Genomic DNA, 27,990 nt, shown 5'->3' with positions numbered 1-27,990 from the left:
ATACAGTGCATTCAAAAAGTATTTAATAAACCTTTAAATAGCAAGACAATCTACCACAGCCAGGTAAATATATTGAGAAAGTTTTTATTAGAAGATATATTTCTGCCAAAATAAATAGTTACATTTTCTTCAGCAAAACATTAGAAAATAGAAACGGGAGAGAAAAAAAAAGCATCAACAATTTAATACTGAACTTTTAAAGTGACTGTGAACATTACTTAGTGACATTGCCGTGAAAATATGTGACTTGTGTATGCTATTGCTGGTCTGGTTGCTGCTCTGACATCAGTAATTTCCACAGGATCTCCACCTGTATTGTGTGCTTAAGGGTCTTCTGAAACTCAGTGGCAGCAGTGGAGTCCCAGGACACATTTAGCTCAAACAGCTGTTTTAGATGCTGTTTTCAAGAGCAAGAGAAAACCCCAGAAGAAAGAGGAATTTATCTCAAGGTTACATTTCCAAGTCTTCTATTTGGAACTAGAGGTCTCCTCCCCACTCTGTGCAGGAGGGCTGATGTGGATCCACAGAGCAAGATGGATGCAGTTGGAGGCTGTCCCAGTAGAGCTGCCTGCAGTGTGGAAATGGAGCAACATCCCACCAGTAGGCAAGGGGAAGGAGGCAGAGCAGAGGGGAGCAAGTACTGCTGCGCTCAGAAAGGCAGACACCGCAGGGGCACAGAGGGCAGGCAGGCCAGAGCCCACTGTAAAGGCACAGGGTGTGTTTGGCACAAACAAGCTGGCTGACATGGCAGCCAAGTGAGATGGTCCGTTCTCTCATCGATTTAAGGGAAAAACAGAAACTAAGCTTGAGAAAACTGTTCGGAAGGCCCTCTGACTTTGGCAACGCACAGCCCTGCCACCCACCACATCTAGCATGTTTAGCAGAAATGGACCCTTAAGGGAAAAAACATACAGTTTCAGGTATTTCTCCCAAACCACTTTGGCAAAAGTGAGAGCTCTTCTCTCAAAGAAAGTATTGAATTACTAGATTAATTTTTAAAAATTAACAAAACCACTGGGAAATATACAAGTACTAGGAACACCCCAGTGCTGTCAGACAGCAGATTCTCTTTTATTCTCTGGTCTGAGTGTTGCAGGTACACAGCCCTCCAAGAAACCATGAGAAAACAATTCTAGGTGCTATACATGGTGGTCAGTATTTTCTCCTGTCCCTTGAAAAATCAGCTTGTTAACAGTATTAGCAGTAGGGCAGGCAGCAAACCAAACCCAACATCCTACACACTAATTTTGGGTTACAGACCATGTCATAGGTATGGACTGTTGTACACAAAACAACTCTACAGTGTTGTGCAGGTTAGGGGCTAGTTAGATGCACAAGAAGTTCACCATTAGCCTTGTTAAAAGCAGCAAGTAATAACACAGGAAGGAGAAAAAAAAGTGGATTCCTGAATGCACAGACCCTTTATGTGAAACAGTGAAAACAGCAAGGGTTGGGACTCCTGCAGGAGTCCAGCGAATGATATAAGGATAATTGGACATGGACTGCATGAACTTTTGGTCCAGGAACCTGACCTCTCTCCCACCATATACTGGAGAGCAGATAAGCCCTGGCAACCCCCTGATTGGCTGCCCAGCCACACGTTTTGCTGAAGAAGGGACTGACTGCTACAGATGACCTTGTTCCTGTGAACTTGGCGAGTGTAGGTTAATAAGCAGTGTCTGCCCAGAAGACAACTTTGCATGCCATGAGGTACACACAGAACAAAGTTTTGAAGAATTTCAGTTAGCATTATCACAATAAACACCTCCATATCTAATCCAGACTCTACCACAAGGTTTCCAGAGATTTCAAAAAGAGTGAGGTCTCATCTAGATAAGGCAGTACTGCATAACAAAAAGCTATTTCTTCAAAAGCTGCTATAACTCTTTTTCTGTATCAGTGGACAAGGTGATCTTCCCTACTTCCTTCATCCTTTATTATCTGTGATGATCAAGCAGCAAGAATTTCAAGCAAATGGGTGAAACTTCTCAAAAGAAAGATGAGGGTAGTTTGAGGTATTTTTTACAGGCCTGCAGTTCCTTTATCAGAGCCAACAAGCTATCGCTCGACAGCCATTTTATCACTTGGGCAACAAAAACAGGCAAAGAAAGGGTTAATACAGAGTGGTGCTTTCCCAGTATCCCTTCACACCCTGCAAATTAGCATAGGAAAAACAGGAATTTCCTTGTGAAAGTTAGACCTTTATATTTAAAGCCAGGCTTTGGTTTGTGGTTACAGTTTGAAGTGTACAAAAGTTTCTCTTTCAGAAGTTACTATCATAAACTATACTCCAGATGAGGTGAAATACAAAACAAAACTCAGGCCTTTTTAGTCTCTTGAAATACATGAACCAGAACCTGCAAGCCTTCTGGGTCAAAGCACTGGAAGAAGTGGCATCAGCCCAGTCAGCACCAGACCAGTCAGTTCTGATGCAAAAGGCAAACAGAGGAAATCCAAGGGACAAGGGTGCCAAGCTGCAACTTCTTAGCACACTCTGTTGGCAAGAATATTTTGTTTCATAGTTTAGTGGTTTACATAATCACTCAGTGGTTTTACCAGTCCAGGAAGAAGGGATAAAAAAAAAAAAATAGTTGCATCATTTTCTCCACCCATATATTAACACAAAAAAGGCAGAGTCAAAAGGGCAGCAGCTTATAAACACAGCATTTTCCTTATGCAGCTTTGTCCCTCTCAGATGTTTTGCTTCAGATAAAATGCCTTAATTTCTTGCCACTAAATATCCATGTGTTCTTGCCAGTTGCTCTGTATGCATTAGGGACAAGAGATATGCCTTTGGCAAACTAAGCCGGTGTGCAGCCATTCCCCGAAAGGTAGTCCAAAACAGTGGAAGAAAAGGAATCTGACCACAAAATGAACACCTTTTCTCAATTCCAAATTTCATCAAATTCATCTGCTCCCACTAAGTGACAGTAGCTTGTTGCTGGTTCACTTCCATTAGTTACATAGATCTAGCAGTACGTTTTTTCTGCAGGCTTTGGACAATCACAAGATTTACTTGTTTTGTAATCCAATATTCCTATTCTGATTTCAGAATCCTCCCATTTTTTTCCTCTTCCTGTAGCAACTTCCCTGTTCCCTAATTGACTTAACTATGCAAAGCTTAAGACTAAATCTGACTGTGTAAATGCAGGCCCACTTTATAGGCTATGCAGGCCCTTGTGTTACATAGGTAGGTTATATCCAGAAAGGGCAGTGGGGTAATAATCTAGAGTCACAAGTTCATACTTGCACTGGCACCTCCTGGGCAGCACCACAGCTGCTCACTCCATTGCCTCCCAGCTTGGAACAGCCACTACTGAAAAGTCCCAATGCTTATCAGAATCTCCACACAAACACCAAACCCATGCCCAGTGCACAATTGTGCTGATAGGAAACAGCACCCACCACCTCACCCACACTGTTCATGTAGACACGATGGAGCAGATTTGCTACTTTCTCCAGCTGTTAGTAGAGCTTCTGGTGTTATTTTCCCTTTCTAAATCTAAGGTGCAAAACAGAGTCTATAAATTATAAATCACTATTCCAGGTATAGGCTATGTAATCAGCTTCAGATACCCTGTCCTGCTCCCCAGCAAAGACAGCATATGTTTGCTTTGGCCAGTTGCACGCTGTTTCTGCTGGGAGAGGTAGAAGACGCCTCGTGTAGCTGGACAAGCTGCAGAAAGAGATACCAGGAGCTGGGTTTGTGTCACGGTGTGAAGACTTAAGCTTAAATACATGCAATCCCTGCAGGAAGCCATGTCTCACCCTGTGAAGAACAGGGAAGTTCATACTTCTACACAGCAAGTCACGACCAGACCACCGCTGAGAAGGCAGTGCCTTACAAGGCACAGTCCTGCCCTGCTACAGACCCACTAGCACTGGTCTTTTAAGGGGCAAGACAAGGAGTAGCCAGTTCCAAGTGGGCTGCACGTGCATCAACAGTCCCGTCACTTCACTTCTGTGCTCCTGCAATTGCCAGCTGCAGAGCTGTACCTGTGAGCCACAACACAAGATGAGCAAGCTGTGAGGCTGGTGTAGCTACAAGCCTAAATCCTTCTCACTTCAAAGCCTCAAAAACCAAACTTCTTGAGCAAAAAACAGATAGAAGCCTCAGTTTGGCAGGAGATCCATTCTGTATCACCCACTTGGAATTTCCCTCAGTTGTACAGTCCCTTAAGGAGCAAAGCCCAACCAACCCCTATCAGAGGCAGCCACTTCCCCAGCACTTGCTGTGATACTCCACCACAAGCCTCTCAAAAATAACATGCCCTGCACAATCTCACCTTCCTACAAGCACTTCACATTGCTTCAGCTGCTAAGCTAACCCTGAGATAGTCAGGCTAAGGTTTTCCAGGGCAAACCCACACTAATTCCATTCCCACTGAGAGGAATGGAGCCTCAAATTTAACATTTCCCTGGGAAAAAAAAAAATCTGTCAATTACTTCTTTAAATAAGCTCAATGACTTACTTAACACTCAGAGTTCAAGTTGCAGCAGTTCCTTGAGTACAAAAGTCAAAAAGGGAGAGACCATTACAACATGAATCATGGAAAATACATAACTTTTCTACACTTTTCCAGTTCCAGTGCAGTCTGCAGCAGGGCCAGCTCTGGCTTCCAGTGTGGATGCAGTTAGGAGAGAAAGGAAAGGACATGGTTTCAGCAAAGAAGAAACTCAAGAGGAGATTTGGAAGCCACGAGAAAAATTGGTTTGGCAAGAGGCTACTTCATCTTTCAGTAGCACAAAGAGCTAAGGGATGCCAGATGATTTAAGGAAAAGAACCGAGACACATGCTCTGAAAAACAAAGGAAGCTAAAAGCTGTATGAACTTGAGAGCGTCATCTACATCCTGATTATTTTGCGGTAAAAAGCCAACGGCAATTCAAAGTGCACTATTTGGGAGAGCCCAGCTGAGTCAGCATCAGCCTGGCCACAGGCAATGGCCAGGCCTCAATGCAAGTCTAGAACAAGGTATCAGCCTGTGTGTGCCTTTGAACACAGAGATCCCTTGCCTGGCCCAGTGGGCAACAAATGGCTACAGTCAATTCCACCAGTCTCTATCCTGGGGAAGTCCCCTTTGCAGCATATTCAGAAGCACAGGGCAGCCTGCTGCTGAGGGATGAGACTGGTCCCACCCGGTGTCCGCTCCCCTTCCCACCCACCCTCATCCCCTCACGGCAGCAGGATCAGAAGAGTGGCAGGCACTCTTTTGCACAGTCTAGAGGTGGAAGCTTGATCTGCAACCCTTCCCGAGGGAAGAGGGAGGCCTGCATGTCCACATTGATGCAGAGTAAGCCCAGCATGAGCTGGCGCTGGTACTCCTCCCACTTCATCATGACATCAGACACGGAACGAGTGCTTCTCATCCACACGGGCAGTGCTTCACCACAAGGTGGCGAGGAAGGAATTGGCAGGCTCTGGGGCCCTCCAAGCTCGAGGTGATAGTAAAGCCTGAAAGACAAATACATGCAAAGGATCAGTACATGGGAAGGCTTGAGCAGGTACCAGACCAGAGCTCCAGAAGCACAACCCTATTTCCTACTACCACTGCATGACTGTAGTCAGAAGTCTGTGTGTGTGCGCCTGTTTTCCTCCTCACAACTCAGCTCTTGTGGATAAGAATCACACCCTTGTACTAGGATCCAAATCACAGCCAGGACCCTCTGCCTACCACTCTGATCTCTTCCTACCTTCACTCACACAACAGTCTTGCCACAGCCTCAAGCCATGGGCTGTTGCAGGGCATTCAGTTCATAAGCACAGAAACACACACAGACCCAAAGCACTGTCTCGTTTGGAAACTGTTGTTTCTTAGCCACCGCATTGCCTCCCCACCCTAAACCAGGCTGAGATCTTGAGACAGAAGAGGTCGTTTGAACACAAGTACTTCTTGGAAGGGACTTTTGGGGGACCCTGGGCCAGAAAATGCCACAAAGACAAGCACCTCTGTCTTCTATAGGGAGCATACAATAAACTAGAACGCTATTTTAATCAGACTTACGTCTTCTGCCTTATTGCTAAAGTGACAGCTTCATTACAGGGTCTGCCCTATAATGGGAAGAAGGAAGGAGACCTTGTGCTGAGTCTATCAGAAGGCAAGAGGCCATGGACCAGATTTACATTTCAAGTTGGGCGGTAAATCCTTCTGGTCAATTTGTGCCTTACTTGCTCTGCTCCAAAGGAGTTGAATATCTAGAATTCAAAGGTGAAAGGAGGACTCGTCCATAACAGTGCTGTGAAGGAAAGCAGCCATACCTGGCTGAAAGATGGCTGCCCAGTTTCTTCTTAGCTTTCTTCACAAAGTAGTTGCAGATTTCAATAATCTGCTCTCTCATCCATCTAATATCCTCAGGAATATCTGGGAGCCATTCCAGCAGCCTGTAAAGAGACCGGAGACAACCGTTAGCTGCACCACATAAAGGACCAGGATGAAAAGAATGCCAGTTTTGCCTCTGCTCAATTATTTTTAGTGACAAATGTGTTGAGGCATTTACACTACCGTTCATAGAATTAAGGGGGAGAAGCTGTGAAGGTTGAGAATAGCCCAGAAGATTATTCTTTACATTTTCTGTCTGCACTTTCTATATTTTTCATCCAATTTCAGATTTGGAAAGTGTTTTTCTCTAGCCTTTCTATCTGTAAGGAGATAGTTTGTGCAACTTTTCATAGGATACTTCATACTAAGAACAAGCCTGACAAATCTGTCTTCCCAGCTGTGTATGAATAGAGCTGGAAATGGTTGGGACTACTCTACCCCTCACTCCAAAGGGAAACTACCTCTTGTGTGGTTCCTAATTTCATTCCTGCACTCCCAGATCAGAAGTTTCTCTCAAGGTTCAAAAATTTACCACCATTTTCTAGGGCAAGTTCCAGCACACAGCCATCTTCCTTCACGCTGGAAGTATTGGCTGTAACTAAATGATGCAGGAAGATAGGAAAAGTTGTGGGTTCTTGGTTTTTCTGTGTGGTTTGTTTTTTTGGGGGGTTGGGGTTTTTTTTCCCCTATGTCTGGTAATTGTTGGGAACTCCATCCCCAGGAACTCTGGCACTCCATAATTAGAGAGGATCCTACTCTTTGTCCATTCATGCTCCACCAGCTATATCAGACACTTTTCTGCACTGGGAAGAGCCCTGCTGAGGGACCAGCTGAAGGTTTACCTGACAGTGAAGGAAACTGCAGACTCCAGAGGCAGCATATAGGGCACCATCATCGCCGTGGCCACGCGTACAGGCAGCATGTTGGTGAGGCCAGTCAAGAAACTTCTTCTTTCAGCACAAGCCTCCAGAAGAGCTGAAGGCAGAAGAAAATATGGCTGAATCCCCGTAATAGGTCTATCTCTTTCCTTGTCACACCCCAGAAGTTACCCAGCCTGAGGTCTCCCCTCGCCACCTTCTCTATCTTAAGGAAGTATTGCTCAGGTTAGTGATTCCCTGAGCACAGCTGAGAACAACAGCTTTTAGCTCTGTCAGACTCCAGAGCAGCAAGCAACAGGATTCCCTCCTCTCCTTACCATGCAGAACACTGTCAAAAGAGTCAACCTCTCCCAATCCAGCCCTGATAGGGCAAGCTACAACTTCATCTAAGAGATCCCCAATCCTATCTAACCATCAACAGGTGCTGGTCTGGTCCCTGGGTATGGCCAAGTCCAGCCATAAGCAATAACTACACATTCCAGTGATCCTCTGAATCCTTTGAATTATACCTTGGTTCAGTCTGGGAGGCAAGTGTTCGAAGATGTGCTCTTCAACAACAGCAAGGGCAGTATTTTCCTCTAGTTGGTCCTCAGCTTCTGTTTCTTCCTCTTTCTTCTCTCCTGGGGGAGCTTCTATGGCAAGAAGAGGACCAGCAGGACTTGGACGATGAAGGAGACCTGAAAAGAGAAGTCATACCTTAAGAAGGATTCAAACTGGCTGTCCTGCCTTGCTTGGCCTTTAGAGTATTAGTCCTCCCTTCAGCCTAATTCCCCTGAGGCTGAGGCCTTACCCAGCCTCTTTAGCTTCTGTCGTCTGTAATGCTTACCACAGTGAGCTAGAAACCTTGCTGTTATAAGATAATTCTCTCTTTCCCCACCAGAAATTCTCACATTTCCCCTTTACATTCTGCAGAGTGCTGTTTGGCAGAGTTTTCTTACTCAAATCTGCCAGTCACCAATCTTGCAGGCAAGATTTTCCTCCTGCAGCACAATCCACACACAGAGCTGTATGACCGTTGTTATCCCAGTTATTCCGGTTCAAATCTGGGAGCAGAAAGTGCCTGATCCACTGTCTATGGACACGAGGTGGCAGCAAGCACACACCTACCGCTACAGCAGCTGGAGGCAAGAGCCCAGGGCTGGTACATGACAGCAGCGACACAGCAGCACTTTATCGGGGCTGCTGAGGGCAGCATTACACATAGCCCAGCTGCATGTGCAAAGGAGCAGGGTATCTGCAGGAGGTCCAAATGGCACTGGTTGGTGCCCAACAACTGTGCTGGCAAATGCAAAGGTGACTACTCCACCTCTGCTTCCTGAAGAGCTAAAATAGCCTTATTAATGGAAATTCCATATCCCAGTATCTGAGGCACAGTTCAGTTCTGCACTTCTGCCTTTCATATGCACAGTCGACTACCCTCAAAGCCAAGGCACCAAGCCTGGCACAGAACAGGCAAGTCAGTCCACCCTACAACACCCAGTGCTTTACCATTCTTCTTCAGGAAGTGCAGTGCATCCCGATAGCCCTGCTTGCACATATCCCGCAGCACCTGTGGGCAGAGGAAGGGAAGAGTAAATCATTTGGAAATTGGCTGAGCAGAGAAAACACCCAGCTCAATGCTGGCTTTAGAGGAATTCTCCTGACTCCTGAGCTATCCCAAGAACAAGTCTCATTCTTGCCAGGTCTTCCCAGGCTTTGAGCAGGACTGGGAGGTATAACATGAATACAATGGATATGGGAATCACAAGATAATTTAGATTGGAAGGGACACCTGGAATCCTACCTAAGTATGAGCTTAGGAGCTGCAGCCACCCACTCAGAACTGATGCAGCTGTGGGCAACCTTCAGCCAGTCACTCCAACAAGAAGCCCAGAATACCTGCAGATGCCAGGAAGGGCCACTGTGTTTGCCACTGTCTAAGACTAGAGAGGGGGTGGGAACAAACTTGCTCAAGTAATTCAGCACATGAATGCATGCTTATTATGCCCAAATGTAGGGCTCTCTGGCATTAACATTTCCTCAGAAGCACACAAAGCTGTTTGCAGTGCCACCTGCTCCACTTGCACTTTTTAGGAGACAGGCACTGGCTTCAGGCTAGCAATTCCATCTTGACCTTAAAACATCCTCAAGTGCACATTGGTTCTGATGGCTGATACATCTTTGTCTAAAGTGAGCCTGATTTCTTGCCAGCTCTACTCTAAAGAGATCAACATGGGTATACTTCCCAAGCAACTGCTACCCCCTAAATTCCAGATATTCTAGTAGCAAAAGCAAATCAATCCATCTATATGACTTTGTACAGGTACTCAAGGTTTGCCAAGTCACTGGGTCGATAATGTCAAAATTAAAAACCAGACAAACAGAAGATACAAAACTAACAGTGTCTGGAATGTTCTTCTGCTAAAGTGCAAGCAGAGCCAGTGCCTACGTACTGTTCCCCAACTTCTGGTGTATCCAGGAAACTCACCTGTGGCTCTGGAGGAAACAAGGCCTTTGAGAGGCGGTAGAGGTTGCGAAGGTTGAACTGGATGCTTGTATTGGTGACTCTCAGCTCATGCATGTTTGTGGAACTGTCCCGTGGACAGATATCACTCTCTCCTGAGAATGGAGACACTGTGATTGTGTTCTTCAGCTCATATTGTGGCAAATTGTCAGAAATCCCTCCATCAACGTATCTCTGAAATCAAGACAAAAGGCAGCAATCTTCATTCTCCTAACTGATCAAGCAGCTTTTTTACTGTATCCCTCTTCCTATTTGTGCCAACAACATGGGAAGAGTATGGAGTACATCCACCAGCACTGGAGGAGTCAAAATGAGTGACAGCATAGCTGTGTTGCCTATAATCTCCTTTTGCTATGTGCTTTTCCTCCTATGGTTGACTGTGTTGGTTGTAAGTATTCAATAAGAAAAGCATATTCACTTGTGTGACTGCTGACTTTCATCTCCTATGGGGTTTGACTACTGTCCAATTAAATAATAATACACACCAACAACCACCTGCAGTGCAAATTAGCACTGATCTAAGCTGTCACACTGTGACATTGTGCCATTTTTCACTTGTGTTTAAAGTGCATAAGCTCCAACACAAGTCCCCACTGGCAGAAGGCTTGTTACCTAAGAGTGAAAACAACTGATTTGTTGGTAGCAGGCTTATCAAGCAGCAATTCCAACACATGCATACACATTGGGAATCAACTTGCTGTGGTGTGATAACAGAGCACATGGGACTTGGGTTTTGCTCTTAACAGGAACCCTCTTATCAGAGAATGTTCTGTACTTATATACCATAAGCACATTTGTGTTACCCTTGCAGGAAGGGCAACCCCAGTAGCATGTTCTCAAAATATTCGTTGGAACCTATAATTGCACAAGGAGCTGAGCAAGTCAATCCCTATCACAGGAATTTGGCAGAGTAAGCAACATGCAAAACCTAAAAGCAAAGGGATGTTGGTCAAGCCAAAAGAGCAGGAAGTTTGAGACCTTTGCACAGCAACAACTCCAGCTCTTGCAAACCTCAATTACAGAAGAGTCCTGTCAGTTTTGTATCAGAGTTGATCCTGCCATTTACTGCCTGGATTCCTTCCCTTTGGACAGGTTCAAACACAAATCATTATACAGGGGCTACACAGTCCCATAGGTAGGAGCTGTAACATCTTTCAGCTCTCTGATGGGTGATGAGCTGAGCTGGTATGTCTAAACCCAGGCAGAGCATGGAAATGCTGACTGGGAAAGGAGGTGCTCCATTCTGCATCCTGGTTCCTGTTGTCTCAGGCAGACTGACCACTAACAGCCTTCTGCTGCACAGTGCCTAAGAAAACACTAGATGTGTTGCCTGGAGGGTGCTTTGCAATTTGTTCTCTCTTGCTCTGGATGGCAGACAAGACAGAGAACTCTCCAAGCAGCTCATCTGAGCCTGGGGAGCAGTTTGCAGGCTCTTAGTCTGAAAGCAGTCAAATTCAGCTATAGGAATCCACCTGGATTTGGACAGTGAAGAATGTGGAAGGACAGGCTAGATTAAACTGAAGGATGAGTACACCCTCTCAGAAACTGTAACACTTAGCTTGCTTACAGGATGCTTTCCAGACAACAGAGGTGCCAACAATCAGTTGAACCCTCTCCTCCTTCTAAAGTGGCAAGTGGTGTTCCCTAAGCCAAAAGCAACCACAGCCAACTGTCATTGCCATTCTTTCCCCAAAGCTGCTCCACTGAAAGTCAGACTAGACACAGCTAGAGCTGGAGACATCTGGCTGACTCCCTCTGCAAGGATGAGATCATGACAGGCTGAGTGGGAAGAGGACAGAGCAAAGCAGGCAGCATTCCACTTTCTTTAAAGAAAAAGGAGGTTAAGTGTTTTGGCCACTTGGACAACACTAGTTTTGCACTAAGGATGCAGAAAGACATGTTTCCCTGAGGGTGGCAGCATGAGTGCACGGATGCCATTAGAAAAAAGGCTCAACTACAATAAGGCTGACAGGCAAAGCCTTCTCACTCCACAGAAATTCAGGAGTACACATGCACACCCTACTCTTTGGTCCACCACTTCCCAAGCAATGCTGATTACCATTCCTTAGTAAAGCTCAGCTACCACTTCTCTGGATTTGCCTGAGCCTCCAGCAACCCAAGCCTAACCACTCTCCAGTCTCCCACAAAACCCCAAACAGCTCAGAGCCACAGGCTGGAACCACCAATTGCTTGCAGGCACGAGCAGCAGCTTTAGGGGATGGTTTGTGGACTGGGGTGCCCACTTCCATTCCCTTACTGTGTCCTCCCATGCACAGGGCCCCCTCACTCACATAATCTGACAATCAGCTTTGTGACCCTTGGTAGTGGTTCTCACTCATGTGCTGCAGACAGTTCACAGCTACAGCATGTGTTGGCAGGTCAGTTACTGACCCTTCCGCTCCTCAGTATTTAAGAATTTTTTTTCCTCCCCCACCCATCCCCATCATCCACTCCATGGCGCTACCAGACCTCAGAGAAGTGAACACTGGAAAAAAATTAGGAGGAAGGCAGAATATAGATTTTGTACCTTGCACACAGTCCTGTCACCTTGAAAACTGGTCCTTATGCCAGACCTGTCGGCTTATCTCGTGGCAAATACAGTCACTACAGGCAAGCTAGGAACCATGCAGTCCTGTTTCAAAACCATTTCCCAAGCTCATACCCAACCCAATTTAACCTTTTCCCTTGTCAGGAACCCCCTTCAGAGCCATGCTTTTCTGGGGAAGAGGTAGGAATTTCTTCATCTCATATTCCCTCCCCACCTTTCCCCATGAGAAGTCATCCCTCCATGTGCCAGGGCAGCTGCACATTCCAGAAATCCCAATGCTGTACAGAGTTTTGGAATGTTGAGATTTTTGCCTGATCCACGCTGACCTCAATTAGCCTCAAAGAGGTGTAAGGCAAGAGCCACTGCTATGCTTCCACCAGCTATGGAGAAGAAGCCCTGCCTGCAGCTGCTGAGCAAATACCAAACCATTACTGATTCTGTCACCTCTGAAGGGCTGGACATTGGACATCTCTTCCAGGTCATTTCCCTGCCCAGCATGTTTACACAAGACAAAAACAGCCAAGTTGTGTATTATGCAGGAGCAAAACAGACCTCGCTCTTAGGACACAGGTAGCAGTGGAAGCAGATTTGATGCTGTGCTCTGACAGAGGCATTTTGGTCAGGTCACTTTTGAGAAACCAGGGCACACATACTTTAACAGCAGTTCTCCCTCTCCTTTTGACTATTTAGTTCACAAAACCCCTGCCTTTTAACCTGTACATTAACCTATGTAGCACAGAGGAGTGCAAGCTCAGCAGAGGCCCTTAAAGCCCTTTCTGCAATATTCATAAATGCTCCAGCTCCGCACAGCTTTCAAACGCCTTCATTTCTAACATGCAAACACAGCGGGAGAAGTTGCTCTTGGACAGCATTGGACAGGACTTAAAGAAAGCTCTGGCAGGCAGCAGAGCATTATTGTCAGGGAAAGGACAGGAAGAACTCCATGGGAAAGAGGGCTGGTATCCATACCACTAGTTAAAATCCCACAGAAAGTGTCAGGCACATGTTAGAGGGATAACACTCGTGACTTCTATCCGAGACCCAAGTTCTTTCCACATGCAGATGGCTGGAGCCTCAGTGATGGAGAGCACTGTACCATGCAGCCATGAGAACCATCTGCTAAGGCAGCCAGCCCTCACCCACACTGCTATATATTACTATCATGTTAAATCCGTTTATAGCCAACTGTGGGCAGCAGTGGAAAGAAACTTCCACTATTGTAAACTGTTTATTTGGGAAGTTCTCATGTCTCTTCAGGCTAAATGCTGCCAGCACACAAGCAATAAGATTGCCAAAACTGAGTATCAGCATTTCTGCCTTCTTATTCATTATTATGTGATTTAATGAAGGACCACCCTAAGTCTTACTTACCACTCCACGCAAAGTTGGAGGTATCAGCCCACAGTAGACGGGGATAAAGGTGCTGCAGACACAGGCCTGAGGGAGAAAGAGATCCAGAATTTAAGAATCACAAAGCCTACTGAAACTATTACTCTTCCCAGAACATCACACTGCCATGTGCTGACAATTATACTCCAATACTAAGGACATTTGAAGATCAAGGCATTTCTGCCTAGCCCTCTGCAGTAAGTTTTCATTCACCTGGATCAGTTCCTCCTTGGAATTGAAGTCCGAAAGTATCACATTTTCTCCATCGGAGACCCGTGTCAGGGAAATACCCAAACGTCCTGCTGCAACCTCATGCCCATTCTCTGGCACGGTCTTAGACAGACAGATCCGAATGGTCTTCACCAAGTTGAAAGAGGGATGGAGTGGGCCCAAGAACCTCTTCCGGGCTTCTTTTGACACCCGAATAATGCTGGCACCAGCCTCACCTGCAACAAGAGGAAGACAAATGCACCATGAAATCCTAGCAAAACCAGTCTTCTCCTTTACAAAACTAAGCATGGAAAAGCCTCATTCCCAGCTTTACTCAGAGGTTTCTCCCCACTGGTTGATATACAACTCAAACCAAAAGGCTGTTACAGGTGGTATTACAGAAGTCATGGAATTTTGCTGTCTTGGCCCTTACACTCCCCCATCACAAAGAGCTACCCTTCTCTCATGTATGTTTTACAAAGTCAGGGAAGATGACATGCATCTGGTGAAGGCCTCACACCTTTTCTTAGATCCTGTTTCACTGGCCAGTGCAGGGCTGGTGAAAACAGACTAAAGAAAGGAAACAAGGCAGATACTTTAATAGCTTTGAGCTTATGGCTAAATCCACTAAAACCTTTCTAGAAACCATGTTTCTCTTGATGGGGAGAAAAAAAGTCAAAGCTAAGCAAAAGTGCCAGTAAACAGGAACATTGGTGCTTTCCAGCTAAAGTGATCCCAATTCTGCTGTGAAATGCCACATCTCAGGAAAGATGGACTAAAGCTCCATTAAGGATTTTAGGGACTCTGTGACTTACTGTGTCCAATTCCACAGCACTAAAATAGGCCCCGATGGGAAGCAGGACTCATGAAAGCACACTTGCTTTACCCTTTCACACAGTGACAAACAGCACAAAAGGGAAGGCATCTGCTAAGCCCATTATCTCACAGTCCCTAGGAGCCTGATCTGGCAAGTGCAGAGTTCTCCAGTGGGAAAGAAGGGATGGGAGGAAACAAAAATATCAACCTAAGCCAAACCCTCAACGTCCAGCATGTTGCCCTTTGCACACACTAACTGCTGCTTCCAAACACATCTCCTAGTCATGGTGAGATACAACAGTTCCTCTAAGTACCAGATAATTGCTGCACTCGCAGCAGTGTCAGGAATATACATGTGAGAATAATTAAAAAAAACCAGGAGAAACGAGAGATGCTTTCACAAATGAAGATTTCTCTCCAATCAAACAGAAGGTCAGTTCCTGGAGAAAGATGAAAGACTATCAGTTCAAGCCAACTGGAAGTCCCTCCATTTCGCTCTCCCATCCAGTCTTTCAGTTGCAGAAGGGAGGCAGCAGAATGAAAGAACTCAAGTTAGACCCAGGTTAATAAATACAACAAGATAAGAGCAACACCCTCAATGCTATGTTGACACATCCCACTCTTTTGCAATACACGTGTGCCAGCAGTATGTTTTCCATCAATGCAGCCTGGGAACGTGATTCTGTGCTTAGGAAACCCATCAACACCAGTAGCTAAAGCACGCAGAGAACTGGACCTTTGACCACGACCAGAGACTCTGAGGTCAGGATTTTTAGGCACTGTGAGGTAGCAACTTAGCAGAAAAGCCAAAGTTCCCTCCTCTGAAGCAATATTTAGCACTATAATCCCAGTCTTCAGTCCTAGAGCAATGTTTAGCAGTCTAATTCTGTTCTTACTTACTCAATTAGCAGTAAGCCATTGAGCCCAGCCTGTTCCAGTTAGTAGCCACATGGTTCAACATCCTTCCCAACGCAAAGGAAGTCAGCCTCACAGAAATCACACTTTATAAGCACCATGACATTAGCACTCATAATGCTCCCTTTAGACACCTTTCACATCAGACAAGGGGAGGAAAGACACAAAGAAACTGCAAAAGAGCCAAAACCTGAACAAAACCCATCCCAGCACCTTGGCCACATGACCCCAGGAAACTCCTCTGCACTGAGTGCATTGCAGGGAATTGCTGGCTTAGCTGAAAAACTCAGTGTGAGGGTGGGTGTTGAGCATGCAGCTGAGGGGAGACACCCTATGTGCAGAGGTCATGCTGGGGGGAGAGTAAGGGGAGGTGTCACCCAAGGGATGGTGCTTAGAAAAGGATCCTTTCAGGCTTGGCATCTCAATGTGCAGAAAGACTTGAAAGCAATACTGAAAACAACTGTAATTAAATTGAGCTTATGACTGTTTGAGCAAAAATGTGAGCTGGAAGTTTTTATTTAAGAAAAACAAAAGAGAAAAGTCCCAACTATGCCAGGAAACAGACTGTCTCAGCATTTGAGGGCAGACTTCAGTTGCAGTTGCCTACTCTATCATCATTTCACACCCAAGAGAACAAAGTAAGAATTACTGCTAATTACCAATTTCATTCTTTGAATACTTTCTGGGTGTTTGTTGTTTTGGGTTCCTTTATATACATGTGCATACATGCATACCCACAGGAGCTTTGAGGTATTTTTGTTTAAGGACATCTATCATTCTGTTGGACTTGCTGGCTCACTTGAACCCAAGCTGAGTGTGGAATGGTTCTGTGGGAAGAGACTGGCACAGGGTAACCTGTGGCACCACCAGCTTTCCTGGAAATAAGGATAGCTGAGGGTTCAGCCAAAGAAGACAAGTTTATATAGCCAAGATCCATGACAGATGACAAGCCCTCTTGGAAATACATTTGGGAGGACAGAGAAGAGGTGACAGTGTTTTGATCCTGTTACTACCAGAAGTACTATTTCAGGAAAACCAGCTCAAATTCTGCTCGCAGCCTCCTGGAAGGAACAGCTGAATGAGAGGTGGTCAAGAGAAACAATTCATACAGGGGTCAGCCACAAGCTGTCAATTATTACTAGGACTAGTTCAGTGCCAATCCAGTCCACAGAAAAGTTTCCCATGGTTTTTGATGGATCTGGTGATTTAGGACACAGGGAAAAAACTAAATTTATATTTCCTTATTGAGGTATCTACCGAGGGGCAGAGGCAATCCCTAGTAGTTGGTAGTGCTTGGTGAGAAAATATTTCATTCTTTTCACACCAACCCATTAATTCAACACTTCTCCCTATACAGATTTACTAAGGCAATATTCCTCAAAAATTTAGATATGTGTAATATTTCATTTTCATTAGAAAAAACCATATCCCTCTTTGTCCTTGCCCCCATCACTGCCCCAGTGGGTGTCTCTATATGTGAACCCAAGTATTGCAGGGCTATTGTCCTTATCTGAATTTCAGTTGTGATGACGCAAAGGAACATCACACAGTTGTGTCCTGAAACACCCCAACACGTCCCTTGCCAGGCAAGGGAAGCCAGCAGCTCCCTCTCTGCTGGTGATCTGCAGTGGCTACAAGAGGCAAGATACTCTCACCCATGGGAAAAGTCTGAAGGCAGTTGCTAGTTCACATTTCATTTTTAAGCTATGTCAAGCCAGCTTCACATTAGCTTGTTGACAAAGCAAGATCGTTCCCTTAAAGAACTGTTACTTTGCCTCTAGAACAGAAGATCTGAAGATCAATCACCTAAAACTGATGCTTGCCAGGCAGTGGGAAAGACCCTTAACTGCACCTAAAAGCTCTGGAATAAAACAGAAAGGCTCCTTCAAGCCTGTGCAGTGTGCAAGGATGAGGACCATTGCAAAGCTTAAACACCACACGGCAGGAGAGGGGACAAGTGGGGAAGAAGGGCCTCTTCAGACCCACATCTTCAGCAGCAGGGCTTTTGCACTAAGGGCATCATGATGGTCTGCTGTTGACATTAGATCACATTGACATCCACTTGCCAGCCAGCAAAATGACAAACGACCCACAAAGTATTTCAAGTGGAAAAAAAAGCCTAAGACATCGACAAAAATAGGAGCAGAAAAAACAGGCTGAAGAGGGAGAGGGGCACTGGATATTCTACCCAGCAGCTCAACCATGACACTGCAATTCCCTCTGGGAGAGCTCCATGTCAGCACAAAGATCACCCTCTGCACCAGGGACATTCCTGCTCCCTGGCTACTGCAGCAGTAAACAGGATGCAAACTTAAAGGAAAGGCTCTCCAATGGGGATGGAGAGCAGAGGATGGCACACAGTTGATGGATGCAGGGACAGCATCTCCCATCCCTGCTGGCAGGAGGCTCGGACAGAGAGGTCACACCCCAGACTGCAGATGCAATAACTTGTCTGGACTGCCAGGGCAGGCAGGAAACTGTGCGGATCCTCACTAAACCTGCTTCTCATTCAACACCAACAAGAATTCAAATGGACTCCTTCCGACACATCAGGAACACAGGACGCACCCTCCTCAGTCCCATTACCCAGGTAAGGCTCCAGACTGGCCAGACACACCAAGAGCTTTGAAAAGAAGCCAACGAGCAGAAGGAAGCACAGGTGGTTTTGGTATTCCCCCAGCACCCTGACAGGCCCATGCCTTGTTAGTTTGGGATTGCATGATCTATGGATCTATTTTTACTGTAAGATTTTCAGGACAGGAGTCAGCTCCTGTGTACTGTAACCAGGAACCTCATTCCAGAGCTGTTTAAGTTCTGCTCAGCTGTCTGTTCCAGTGATGTTTGTGTGATACTCAGCACAGATGCTCCCTGTAAGAGTCCCCGGCTACAACCTTCGCACAGCTTTCAACTCAGAGGGTTGCTGAGCATCATTGGAGTTCTTGTATTTCCCATTGGTAGATCCCAGTGCAGACCTGAATTTAGAACTAGGATGAGTCAGTAGGAATTTACTATCATGATCTTCCCCAAGGTTAATGCATCTTGGTTGCGTATCCCTTGCTACTTCAGCTGTTCCTGTACCTCATCCCTGAAAGAGCTAAAACTCAGTCTCTAATGGTGAGCACAGGTTTCAGGAGAGCTGTCCCACATTCTTCCTGGGCACAAATCCTCAAGCTGCTCCAACTCAGCATGCACAGCTCCTGCATTTGCCTCTTCTCTGAGTACCAAAAGTAAGCAATACACCTGCTTTCCTGCCTGGCCTCTCCCAGGAGATGATACAGTCTTAATGATAACACAGGCCTGTCACCAGCCCAAAAAATGCAAAGCTGTAAACAAGAGGCACCAAAAAAAAGCTTGCAAGCTGACATCTGGAAAATGATTAACAGACAACTTTAATGGATGTTTCCTCACAGGTAACTCAGATAATCAGAAAGGGCCTGTTTGTTCACCCCAAGGAGCAGTGCACAGCAATGTGCCAGTGACCCAAGGACAACCCCAATTCTTGTGGGCAGTGACCTCAGTTTGTCAAAGATCCCATGCCTGGGTCGACTTCTGTTCCTCTTCCCACATGCACACTGAAGCAACCCTGTTTCCACTCATTGTCCCAAGAGAGCAAGAACCAGACAGCATTTCAGCTGAGCTGAACAAAGGCCAACTTGTCCTGAATGGGAACCTAACCAAAGAGGTTCTGCAAGGGCCTATCAGAGAAGCTGAATGGATGTCAAAGGAGGGTCCAAAGACAAATCCATGCCAGCAGGAAGTAAAGAGCAATGTCTTACAATTCTCCCTTATAAGACATACTCAGGTGACAGGTGTACCCCACCACTGCAGACAGCTCTTTAATTTCAGTCTGAAACCTTGGACAAATGCCTAAAAGCATTGGGAGTGGAACTCGCCAGAAGTTGTAAAACTGCCACTAATTAACACAAAGACAAACCACTCATTTTTAAACATTTGAGGCTGGGGGTGGCAGTTGGCAGTGAAGCCCTTAAGGGCACCAATTGTTTCCACATCTGCATTCATCTTCCTGTATGGCAGTAATATTGAGACACACCATGTACCAGAACAAGCTGTTCTTCTGGGACTTCCCTAATTTTTGTTGTTCTGAGGTATATTAATTTAATTTGTATTTATTTAAAGGTTTTCACTTAATCCTTCTCTCCAACTATTTTGCCATAAGATAAGAAACAGTTCAGTCCACTTGGTTCCAGATAAGAGATACAGGAAGGAAGCTTTTATTTTTACTTTTGGTGATACGTAGGAGGCAAACACAACTCCCCCCACAGCCCCACCCACACAGTCTTCAGGCAGCCCTACTGTTTGACCAGCTGTTCCCTGTGGCAGGTAACCCTTCTCATCAGGGGTTATGTACAGGGATTTGACTTCAGAGTACAAACAAATGATTTTTGCAAAGGAGATTTCTTAGAAAGCCTGGCCACCAGCTGTACATAATGGTCTTTCTCCCCTTTGCTCAGGAGTGAGGGGCACTGACACATATGCTATTAGAATAACTCCTAGGGATCCCTATCAGACTATGGGAAGCAATGCCTATTCCGACCTTAGGGGTGGGGCTGGTGCAAACCAGAACCGAGAGGAAGAGACAGCTTTTCAAGTAGGGCCAGCTCTTGCAGCCAGAGGCGGATGCTGAAGGAAGGGCTCAGCCCACACCACTTTCTGGCTCAGATTCTTACTGCTCAGCATTGCAAAGTCTAAATACAAACTGTGTTTAGTCCAAGACACAGTCTGCAGCAAGAAGGCTAAGTAAACCCAGATCACCTGCAACTAATTCACAACCAGCAGCCTCCCTCTTACTAATGTGTTTGTTCCCAACACATTTTTCTATTTCAACTAAAATTTGGGAAAAAAGAAGAAAGCTGTCAGTCACTTCATCTGTTAAATAAAGTCAAACCAAAAGGAGATATTTTTCCCCTTTGAGTCAAGAGATTGTTATTTTGTGTGCTCTAGATCCCACTTAACAGATTAATCAGAACTATTGCCACGTGCTGGATATGGGGTGCATAAGGAGAAGATCTGCTTTTAAGTTGCCAGGGTTTTTACCTCTTGCACTGAGCAGCTCACCAGGCAGCCCACAGTGACTGTCTCCTGCCTGTCCATCCACCAGCACCTACAGGGTAGGACCCCCATGCAAGCCAAAGTGCAGCTGCACCATTCACACCTCACTTCTGCTTTGTGCAGAAGCAAACAGGCTTTGGGAGAGCAGGCTCAAGAGCTGCCAGGCTTGATTATGTCTCCAGCTAAACCTTTGCACTGAACTTGTTGTTGTGTTGGCACACCAAAGCCTCACCAGGCGACTGCTGTTCTGCAAGCTGAGACTTGCTTTGTTTCTGTGGTCAGGACAGAAGCACTTATTTTTGCAACACAAATCAGAAAAGAGAGCAGCTGCTACTGAGAAACAATCAACAGGAAGGCCAGGAGGCAACTCAGTTCAGGCAGATAGCCAGGATCATCTGTCACAGCCACAACAGCAATCCCCCACTAGCCTAATCTTCCTCTACTGTAATTCCCTAATACGAGGCTTAACACTGCATTTCTGTTCATACCATTAGAGAGAAATTAAATGGCATAACAGTGCATGAAAAGGAAAAGTTGCTCAGGACCCCAGGCAAGCTGTACTGAAAGCTGTGTTCCGCCCTCATCCATCCATCAATCCCATCAATGCTATAGTGCAACTCAAATTGCTTGGTATGACAAGAAAAGAGTAAGAGGAAAGTGCAGCTCAGATCCTTGCTGCTCACTTTCAACCATAGCAGTGCTGAGTTTGAGGTAATTTTTTTAAAAACAAGTACTCATCCAGAGAAAGTTAGTGGAGGGAAGAAACAGACCAAAAAAAAAGTTGTAATGATGAGAAATTACATTTCTCCTCTGGCTTGCACAGAGACAAAAGTGGAACCACATCCAACTCTCAACTTTATTCACCTGAGTGAAAACAACTAACACAAATGCTCTAGTCACTGTTATTCTGAACAGGAACCAGTGCAGAAAGATCAAGCCTCACCCATGTGCACAATGTTACACACACATTCCATATTCGCTTCTCAGGGTCAGTTTGCAGGATAGTACCACACGCACACCCCCCTAGAGAAAATTGCACTTCTTCCACTTCACCAGAGGAAAGATGTTTTGGAAAGAGATCAGGGCCTGAAAGTACCTTTGCCAGGCACCACAGATCCACAAAGACAAGAGGTAAAGTAAGCAGTCATCATTTCTATTTCCACTTTAAAGAAAGAGCTGCCACTCCAGCAGCCCTTCAGCTTTATCACACACCAGCCATTGCCCTCAGCCGGCTCACCAACACGAAAGCAAGGCCCACACACAGCTTTTGGTGGCTTTCAGCCTAATCCCCACTGAATGCTTTCCTGTGTGCTTCCAGGTGGCAATTGTTTCACGTCCAGAGATACCAGGCATGGTTACCTCTGCCACACAGAGAACAGCCTGTCTTTCTCCCTGTCCTTTCCCTCCTTACACTTGCCTGGCTGCTAAAACCCCGACGCAGAGTGAAAAGAACAGCCCCTAAGTCCTCCGCTGGCTCTCAGCCTGCATCATGCCCAGCTCTCATGCTTGCACGGCCGGCCAACTGCTCCAATCCATGCCAAGCACCTCCCCGTGCACCTGCAAGCACACTGCCTGCTGTGCCCGCTCTGCCCTGCCATCGCACACAGGCATGGTCAGTGTCACCTTACACCCCAATCTCTTCCCCACTAGCCCACCCATGAGCAGGGCAGGCTCCAGCAAGGAAGTGAGAATGGGAAGCTTTGTCCCAAAGCAGAGGGGCACGCACACTTTGCTCTAGAAATAATCTCATTTTGTTGGAGCAGCTTTGGTTAGACCCCAAGGTAAAAGCTGCATACCTTAGGAGCCATGACAAGAATACCTGGAAACTCTTGCTACCTTTCTTCCACAGATATCAGCAGTGATCCCCAAGCCACAACTCCCAGGCAACAAGATGACTTGGGTTCTGAAAACAACTGCGTGAGCAGGATGGGAGTTACTCACAAAGGGTTGCACAGACCCCTCAAGGGAAGAGCCTCTGCTTGACCCTTCCTATGAGGCTGAGCAGCACCCAGACATTTACAGCAGGACAGATGCAGCCATGTCCACCTGAAGTTCACACACAAGGAATGAACTCTGTGTGCAGAAGTATGGCTAATAGTTAAATGCTTAGTTTGTTCCCTTATTTTACCATCACAACGGTGTAGGAACACTGGGCTAAAGAAATCAGTTTAACTCCCTCTGATTTGACAGCTCACTCTCAAACAGGACTCCAACTTTATAACTATGGCAGCCTGAATCCACACCCTGCCCCCATGAATTACATTCACATCTCCATGTATATACATAAGGGTATTCCTCCTTCCATTGACTGGGCTGTAGCTACTGAGCTCCACAACTTTTTCCCCAGGTAAGGCTTCTGCAGGAGATACAAGTGACCATCTCCTTTCAAGGGAGGGACTGGAGTTTTTGAGATGCCCCAGATGCTACGAAGCTGTGCTTTGTGTCCCTGGGGAGATTCATACTCCCTTCACACAAGACAGCATCACATATACTTCCCCTAGGATTAAGCATCGTGATTCATGCTTTGACCAGCATAAACTGGCATTGCTCTGAGGACTCCATAGACTCTTAAGATGGTTTATTTCCCTCTCTCAATCTGGGATTTGGTATTAAGACTACACAAACACACACAAAAAATCTCCATGACCAGTCCTTAAGGCTTTGTGTGCACATAATCAAACTGCAGAAGCACAACATTTAAGATGCTGCTGTTGCTAATTATCTCTGTTTCAACAGGTGGTTGGGTTTTTGTTGTTGTTGTTTTTGGTTGGTTGGGGGTTTTTTTCCCCCTTCTACCCCATGGAAAAAGTCTCTACAGTTCTTTGGGGTATTTCCTGGTGGTCACATGGTGACAGCTGACAAGCAAATCTTAATGTCAAATACTGTTACTTCATCTCAGGTCAAGCCTGAGATAGAGCCCTGGCCCTAAGATACCAGTTAAAAATAATTAAATAACTAAACCCTGTAAACAACCCAGGAAGAGCTCTCCACAGAACATCTCAAACAACATTACTCAGCCTAGCAGATCTATGGCCCTTCTGTATTCTTAATACTGGAAGCATCCCCTCATCTTGCTTTATCATTTTCTGCCAACTTTGTCACGCTTTAGGAGAACAGCTAACTTCCACATGGGGGTTTGAAAGCCAGTTTTGCCTTTGACAGCAGAACCCACCTCTTCCCCCCAAAATAGAAGCAATTCAGCAGTTCCAACTCACCCACAGAAAGCTGTGTAGGACAATGTTCACACGCCACACAGACAATCGAGATGCTGTTGGTTAACTATGAGTCAGAAGCACAGGCTGGGACCTTAGCATCAGCTCAAAGACAGCTTTTCAGTGACTACAGCTTCATATCCCATCATTCATCCACGTTGCTACACTCTCAAAGCAGGCACACAAATCCCATACAGCTCACCAATATGAGATGATTCAAGACTCTTAAAAATATATTCTCTACTCAGTATTAAAGCTTTAAGAATCCAACAGTGGTTGCATTTTAGCATTCCTTGTGACTGAAGAAGAACAGTCTTGTCATGTCACATAAGCCAGTTTTCCTCATCCAGGCCAGTGACTTAAGGATTTATATAGACAGGTAACCATCCTCAGAGCTCCAGGCCTAATTTGTGAAAAGCTGCAGGATTTGAGGCATGCATAAGGAGACTGCAAAGCCAGCACAAAAGAACTTTTCACTTGCCTGGCACATACAGGTGCATTTCCTGGTGTGATAGACTCCAACAGCCCCAAGAGAAGACACAGGTGTGACAGGAGGCCATTTTCCAGAAAACCCTTGAGGCAAGAAGTGATTCACTGGAGTATGAAGCTACAACACTGCAGTGTGCACAGTCAAGTAACATGTAAACACATGAGACTTTGCTCAATAAACCCTGATAGCCGCACAGATTATTCTAGTGGAAAAACAGCAATGCTTTTTCACGTCAGCAAACAGAAGAACCTCAAAGCTGGAGAGAGCACTTCAGATGCAGGACAATGCCACTCCTGTAGCCCCGGACAACAAATCCAAGATCTCTACAACTTAATGGTAAAGTGCTTATCAAGAGCTAGGCGAGGTCATATCAGACCGTAAATACCTCTTATATAAATATAAACTCCCCTGCCTAACTAATATGCATGCCCAGTGTTCTTTATTTGGCATTCTCAAATGCGCCTTTGAAGCTCACAGTGTGCTCCCAAGGCTGCAGATCCTTTAGTCAGGGCTTTCAGTTCAACATTAGCCCACAGCAAAGCCTTCCTGCCCTACACAAATGATGACAGCGTGATCTTAATTCAGGAAGAATGCAGAATGAGTTCAGAGGTAAGCTGAACAGATGCAGAGGCCAGAAGGAAAAAACTCGAAAAGAAACCAGTAAGTGGGATCTTACACACTGAAGTCAAGGAAAATTTCTTTTCTCTCTGATCAGGTTCTCAAAAAGATTGGAGCCAAATAAAAACCCAAAGGAACGAGTTTTTTCACTCCTCCCCAGGAAGTATTTGTCTTTGCACAGTAGAGTCTCATTCTGTTCGCAGCCAGGTACACAGGCATGAAGGCCCTAACCTTACCTACACACAGCCAAATAAGCAAAGCTTCTGCAAAATTCCCTTCTGCTTATCATCCATCAAGGGACACTATTTAGCATTCCAGTTTGATGGACAGGGCAACAGACAGTGCAGGGTAGCAGTTTCCATAAGATTCAAAGCCCATGGGCTATAGCACCTGTTCTCAAGCAGAAAACAGCCGCATAGCAGACACACATACTTCGGACCCTACAAGAGCCTCTACTAGATTGAACTGCTCTCCTAGTGCAGGCTCAGCTGTACCTTCTGCCCTGTCCCCTTTTCCCCCTATGATTTCATTCTAACCTCTGGACCTCTGCCTGGAAGCTGCACTGTCAAGAGGGTTTATGATATGGACAAAGTGCAGGAATACCATGTGCCAGCCACGCACCCCATTTGCTTTTACTTTCAGAAGTCCACTCTGTGGCCTTAGAGCTGCTCTCCACCCAAGGTATATGCCAGTCACATAGGTGAGTCAGAAGAAAACTATTTTAAAAACATCAGACTGAAGATTGAACTTGAACACCCAAGATCCAAGCCCTGGCTAGCTTTAAGCATCACAGTTTGCCCTCCTTCAGAAGGTAGGTGAGTGCTGCCTCCTAAAAGGTGGCCCCTAACTGAGGGGCCACCCACAGTACCTCATAGGGAGTGGGAAAATCTATTCCAATTCACAGAAAGCTCTCTACCAGGCTGGGTGCCTCCCCGAGGTACCTTAGGGCAATCCCTGGCACTCTGTGGACGTTCTGGACATATAAATAGCAAGGGCAAGGTAGACATGATAACAGGCTTACTCAGCACTTGAGCAAGGCAGAGGATTTGGGCACTACCATCAGCCTGTCTCACACTTGTGCCACACCTTCGAGTGGCACGGGGACCACCCCCTTAGGGAACTAATTGGGCAGTCACCTCTTCAATAGAAGCAACAGTAATTAAAGCAACCAAACCCCTGGCAGCTATCTGTAAACAGATCTCTACACAAGAAGGGATTAGGGGAGGCCTTTTCCCTTGTCCACAATAAAAGCTGGCACCATGGCATTATTACAGCTTTTGAGACCTCAGATGGGGGTCTGAACAGCTGTTAAAAGCTTCCCATCAGGCTCCAGAAGTTACAGTTGCGCTTCATTGGGCATATCTGTAAACAAAGTAGTCAGGAAAGAAAATTTTAAACCTAACTGCACAGAAAAAGCTAACTTGTGCTGCACGAAGGCTACATCTCAAAACTCTACCTGTCTCCAAAGAAAAGGAAGTGCTGTGGAAAAACACCTGCCATCAAAGTGAGAGGACTTCAAGCAGTAGACAGCTCTGGCTTCCCTCGGCTCTAGAAGAGGCTCAGAATTCTGAGACTATATAGGTATACCTGATTCTCTGACACCACATTTCCCTTTCAAGCTTAAGATACTTTTCTGCATTTGTATTCTCAACATAAAAGCTTCCAAGTACAGACTCTATCATGTGTTTGTTGACTTCCCCCCATATGCAAAACAACAAAAAGCCAGGAGGCACCACAGACCATTTTCTTCAGCTGTTCCCCAAACACAGGGACACTCTACACTGTGTGTCTGCTTAAGAGATAACTTTTTAAGGTTTATTCTGTGACTTGAAAACAGAGATAACACCTATCTGAACTGGAGACCTAGCTCTTGCAGAGGGCAAGAGAATTCCTCAGTGCCCAATACCCTAAGGAATAACCCTCTTCCAGAAATAAACATGTAGATTAAAAGATGCCCTACTCAGAGATGCTGTCCGACTCTCACCTGTACACAGGTGCTCTGTGTCTCCACCTCCAGATGCTTTGCCTCCCGTTTGCGGCCACCAAGAGCTGGTGCCCACATGGCAAGAGGCTCCTCTTCTCACCAAGAACCTCGCCAGACCTACACCCAAGCAAGCCAAACCCACGAAGCGAGCCCAACAAGCTCACATTACATGAGGGGTGGGGGTGTGTTTGTGTGTATGTCAGAACCGGGACCCCTGCGCCGACTTCCTACTGTCGGGGCCTCCTTGACCTCAACCACCCGTCAGGGACCGGGGGAAGAGTGCAGGGGGGAGGAGGGTGTGCTAGGGGTAAAAGGTCTTAAAAACAAAGCGCCGCTCGCATTTCGGGAGCAGGAGGGCGCAGAGCTATTTCCACGCACACACACCCCCCTCGCCACTCAGTAATTAAGAAATTAGCAACAGCGAGAGAAGAGGCGAAGGAGCGCCGGGCTCGCCCCGCGCTTACCGAGGCAGGCGCCGCTGACGAGGGCGGTGGCGGTGAGCGCCCCGGCCGAGGCGCCGTACACCTTCTTGGCGTTGGCGACGAGGAAGGGGGCATGCTCCTGCAGGCAGCTGGCCACCCCGATGTGGTACACCCCTAGGAAGCCGCAGCCGGCGAAGGAGATATTCCAGGTGGAGTCCGGCGGGAACATGGCCTCCGCGCCCCGCGGGAGGCGGGGGGGCCGTGCGGGGAGCAGCGGGGGCAGCCGCGGCGGGAGGGGAAGTCGCGGGTCTCTTCTCGCACCGCCTTAGGACAGGCAGGAGATGCGGGAGGCGCTGCTGCCGGGCTAAAGGAGCTGGAACACGGCAAGATTTGCCGCTGTCTTACGAGCGGCGGAGGCCGAGCTTATATGCGGCGGCCCGGCCGTCGGGCCCGCCCCCGGCACGGCCACCGCCCCTCCGCAGCCCCGGCTGGGGCGGGATCGCCCGGCCCCTCCTCCCAACCCTTCCTCCGGTGAACCCCGTTCCCGGCCCGTGGGCACTGGGGGCAGTCACCGCCTGTCGAGTTACTAAAGCCGTGCTAGCGCCGCTCCGAAGCG

General features: G+C 46.5%; 1 protein-coding gene across 1 annotated transcript; it reads right to left on the bottom strand.

Moving 5' to 3' along the window:
- Position 1: 1 nt before the first annotated feature.
- On the bottom strand, positions 2-27,781 carry PNPLA2 (patatin like phospholipase domain containing 2). Its single transcript, XM_017810040.1, has 9 exons — positions 27,417-27,781; positions 13,851-14,083; positions 13,620-13,685; positions 9,665-9,874; positions 8,686-8,746; positions 7,707-7,874; positions 7,162-7,294; positions 6,259-6,381; positions 2-5,454 (listed from the first exon to the last, which is right to left on the bottom strand). The coding sequence occupies exons 1-9, from the start codon at positions 27,601-27,603 to the stop codon at positions 5,190-5,192; spliced, it is 1,446 nt and encodes a 481-aa protein (XP_017665529.1). The 5' UTR covers positions 27,604-27,781; the 3' UTR covers positions 2-5,189.
- Between the last annotated feature and the right edge of the window lie 209 nt (positions 27,782-27,990).

The sequence above is a fragment of the Lepidothrix coronata genome, unplaced genomic scaffold, assembly GCF_001604755.1.
Source record: "Lepidothrix coronata isolate B3197 unplaced genomic scaffold, Lepidothrix_coronata-1.0 Scaffold1, whole genome shotgun sequence".
Classification (NCBI taxonomy): Eukaryota; Metazoa; Chordata; class Aves; order Passeriformes; family Pipridae; genus Lepidothrix; species Lepidothrix coronata.
Note: the sequence above shows the minus strand (reverse complement) of the source record. Positions and strands in the feature narration are given on the sequence as shown.

Coding starts and splice junctions, on each gene's coding strand:
- PNPLA2 (XM_017810040.1), bottom strand. CDS start 27,603: ATGTTCCCGCCGGACTCCACCTGGAATATCTCCTTCGCCGGCTGCGGC. Junction 6,382..7,161: donor GCAGTTTCCTTCACTGTCAG/GTAAACCTTCAG, acceptor GTCTCTTTACAG/GCTGCTGGAATGGCTCCCAG. Junction 5,455..6,258: donor GGCAGCCATCTTTCAGCCAG/GTATGGCTGCTT, acceptor TTTGTCTTTCAG/GCTTTACTATCACCTCGAGC.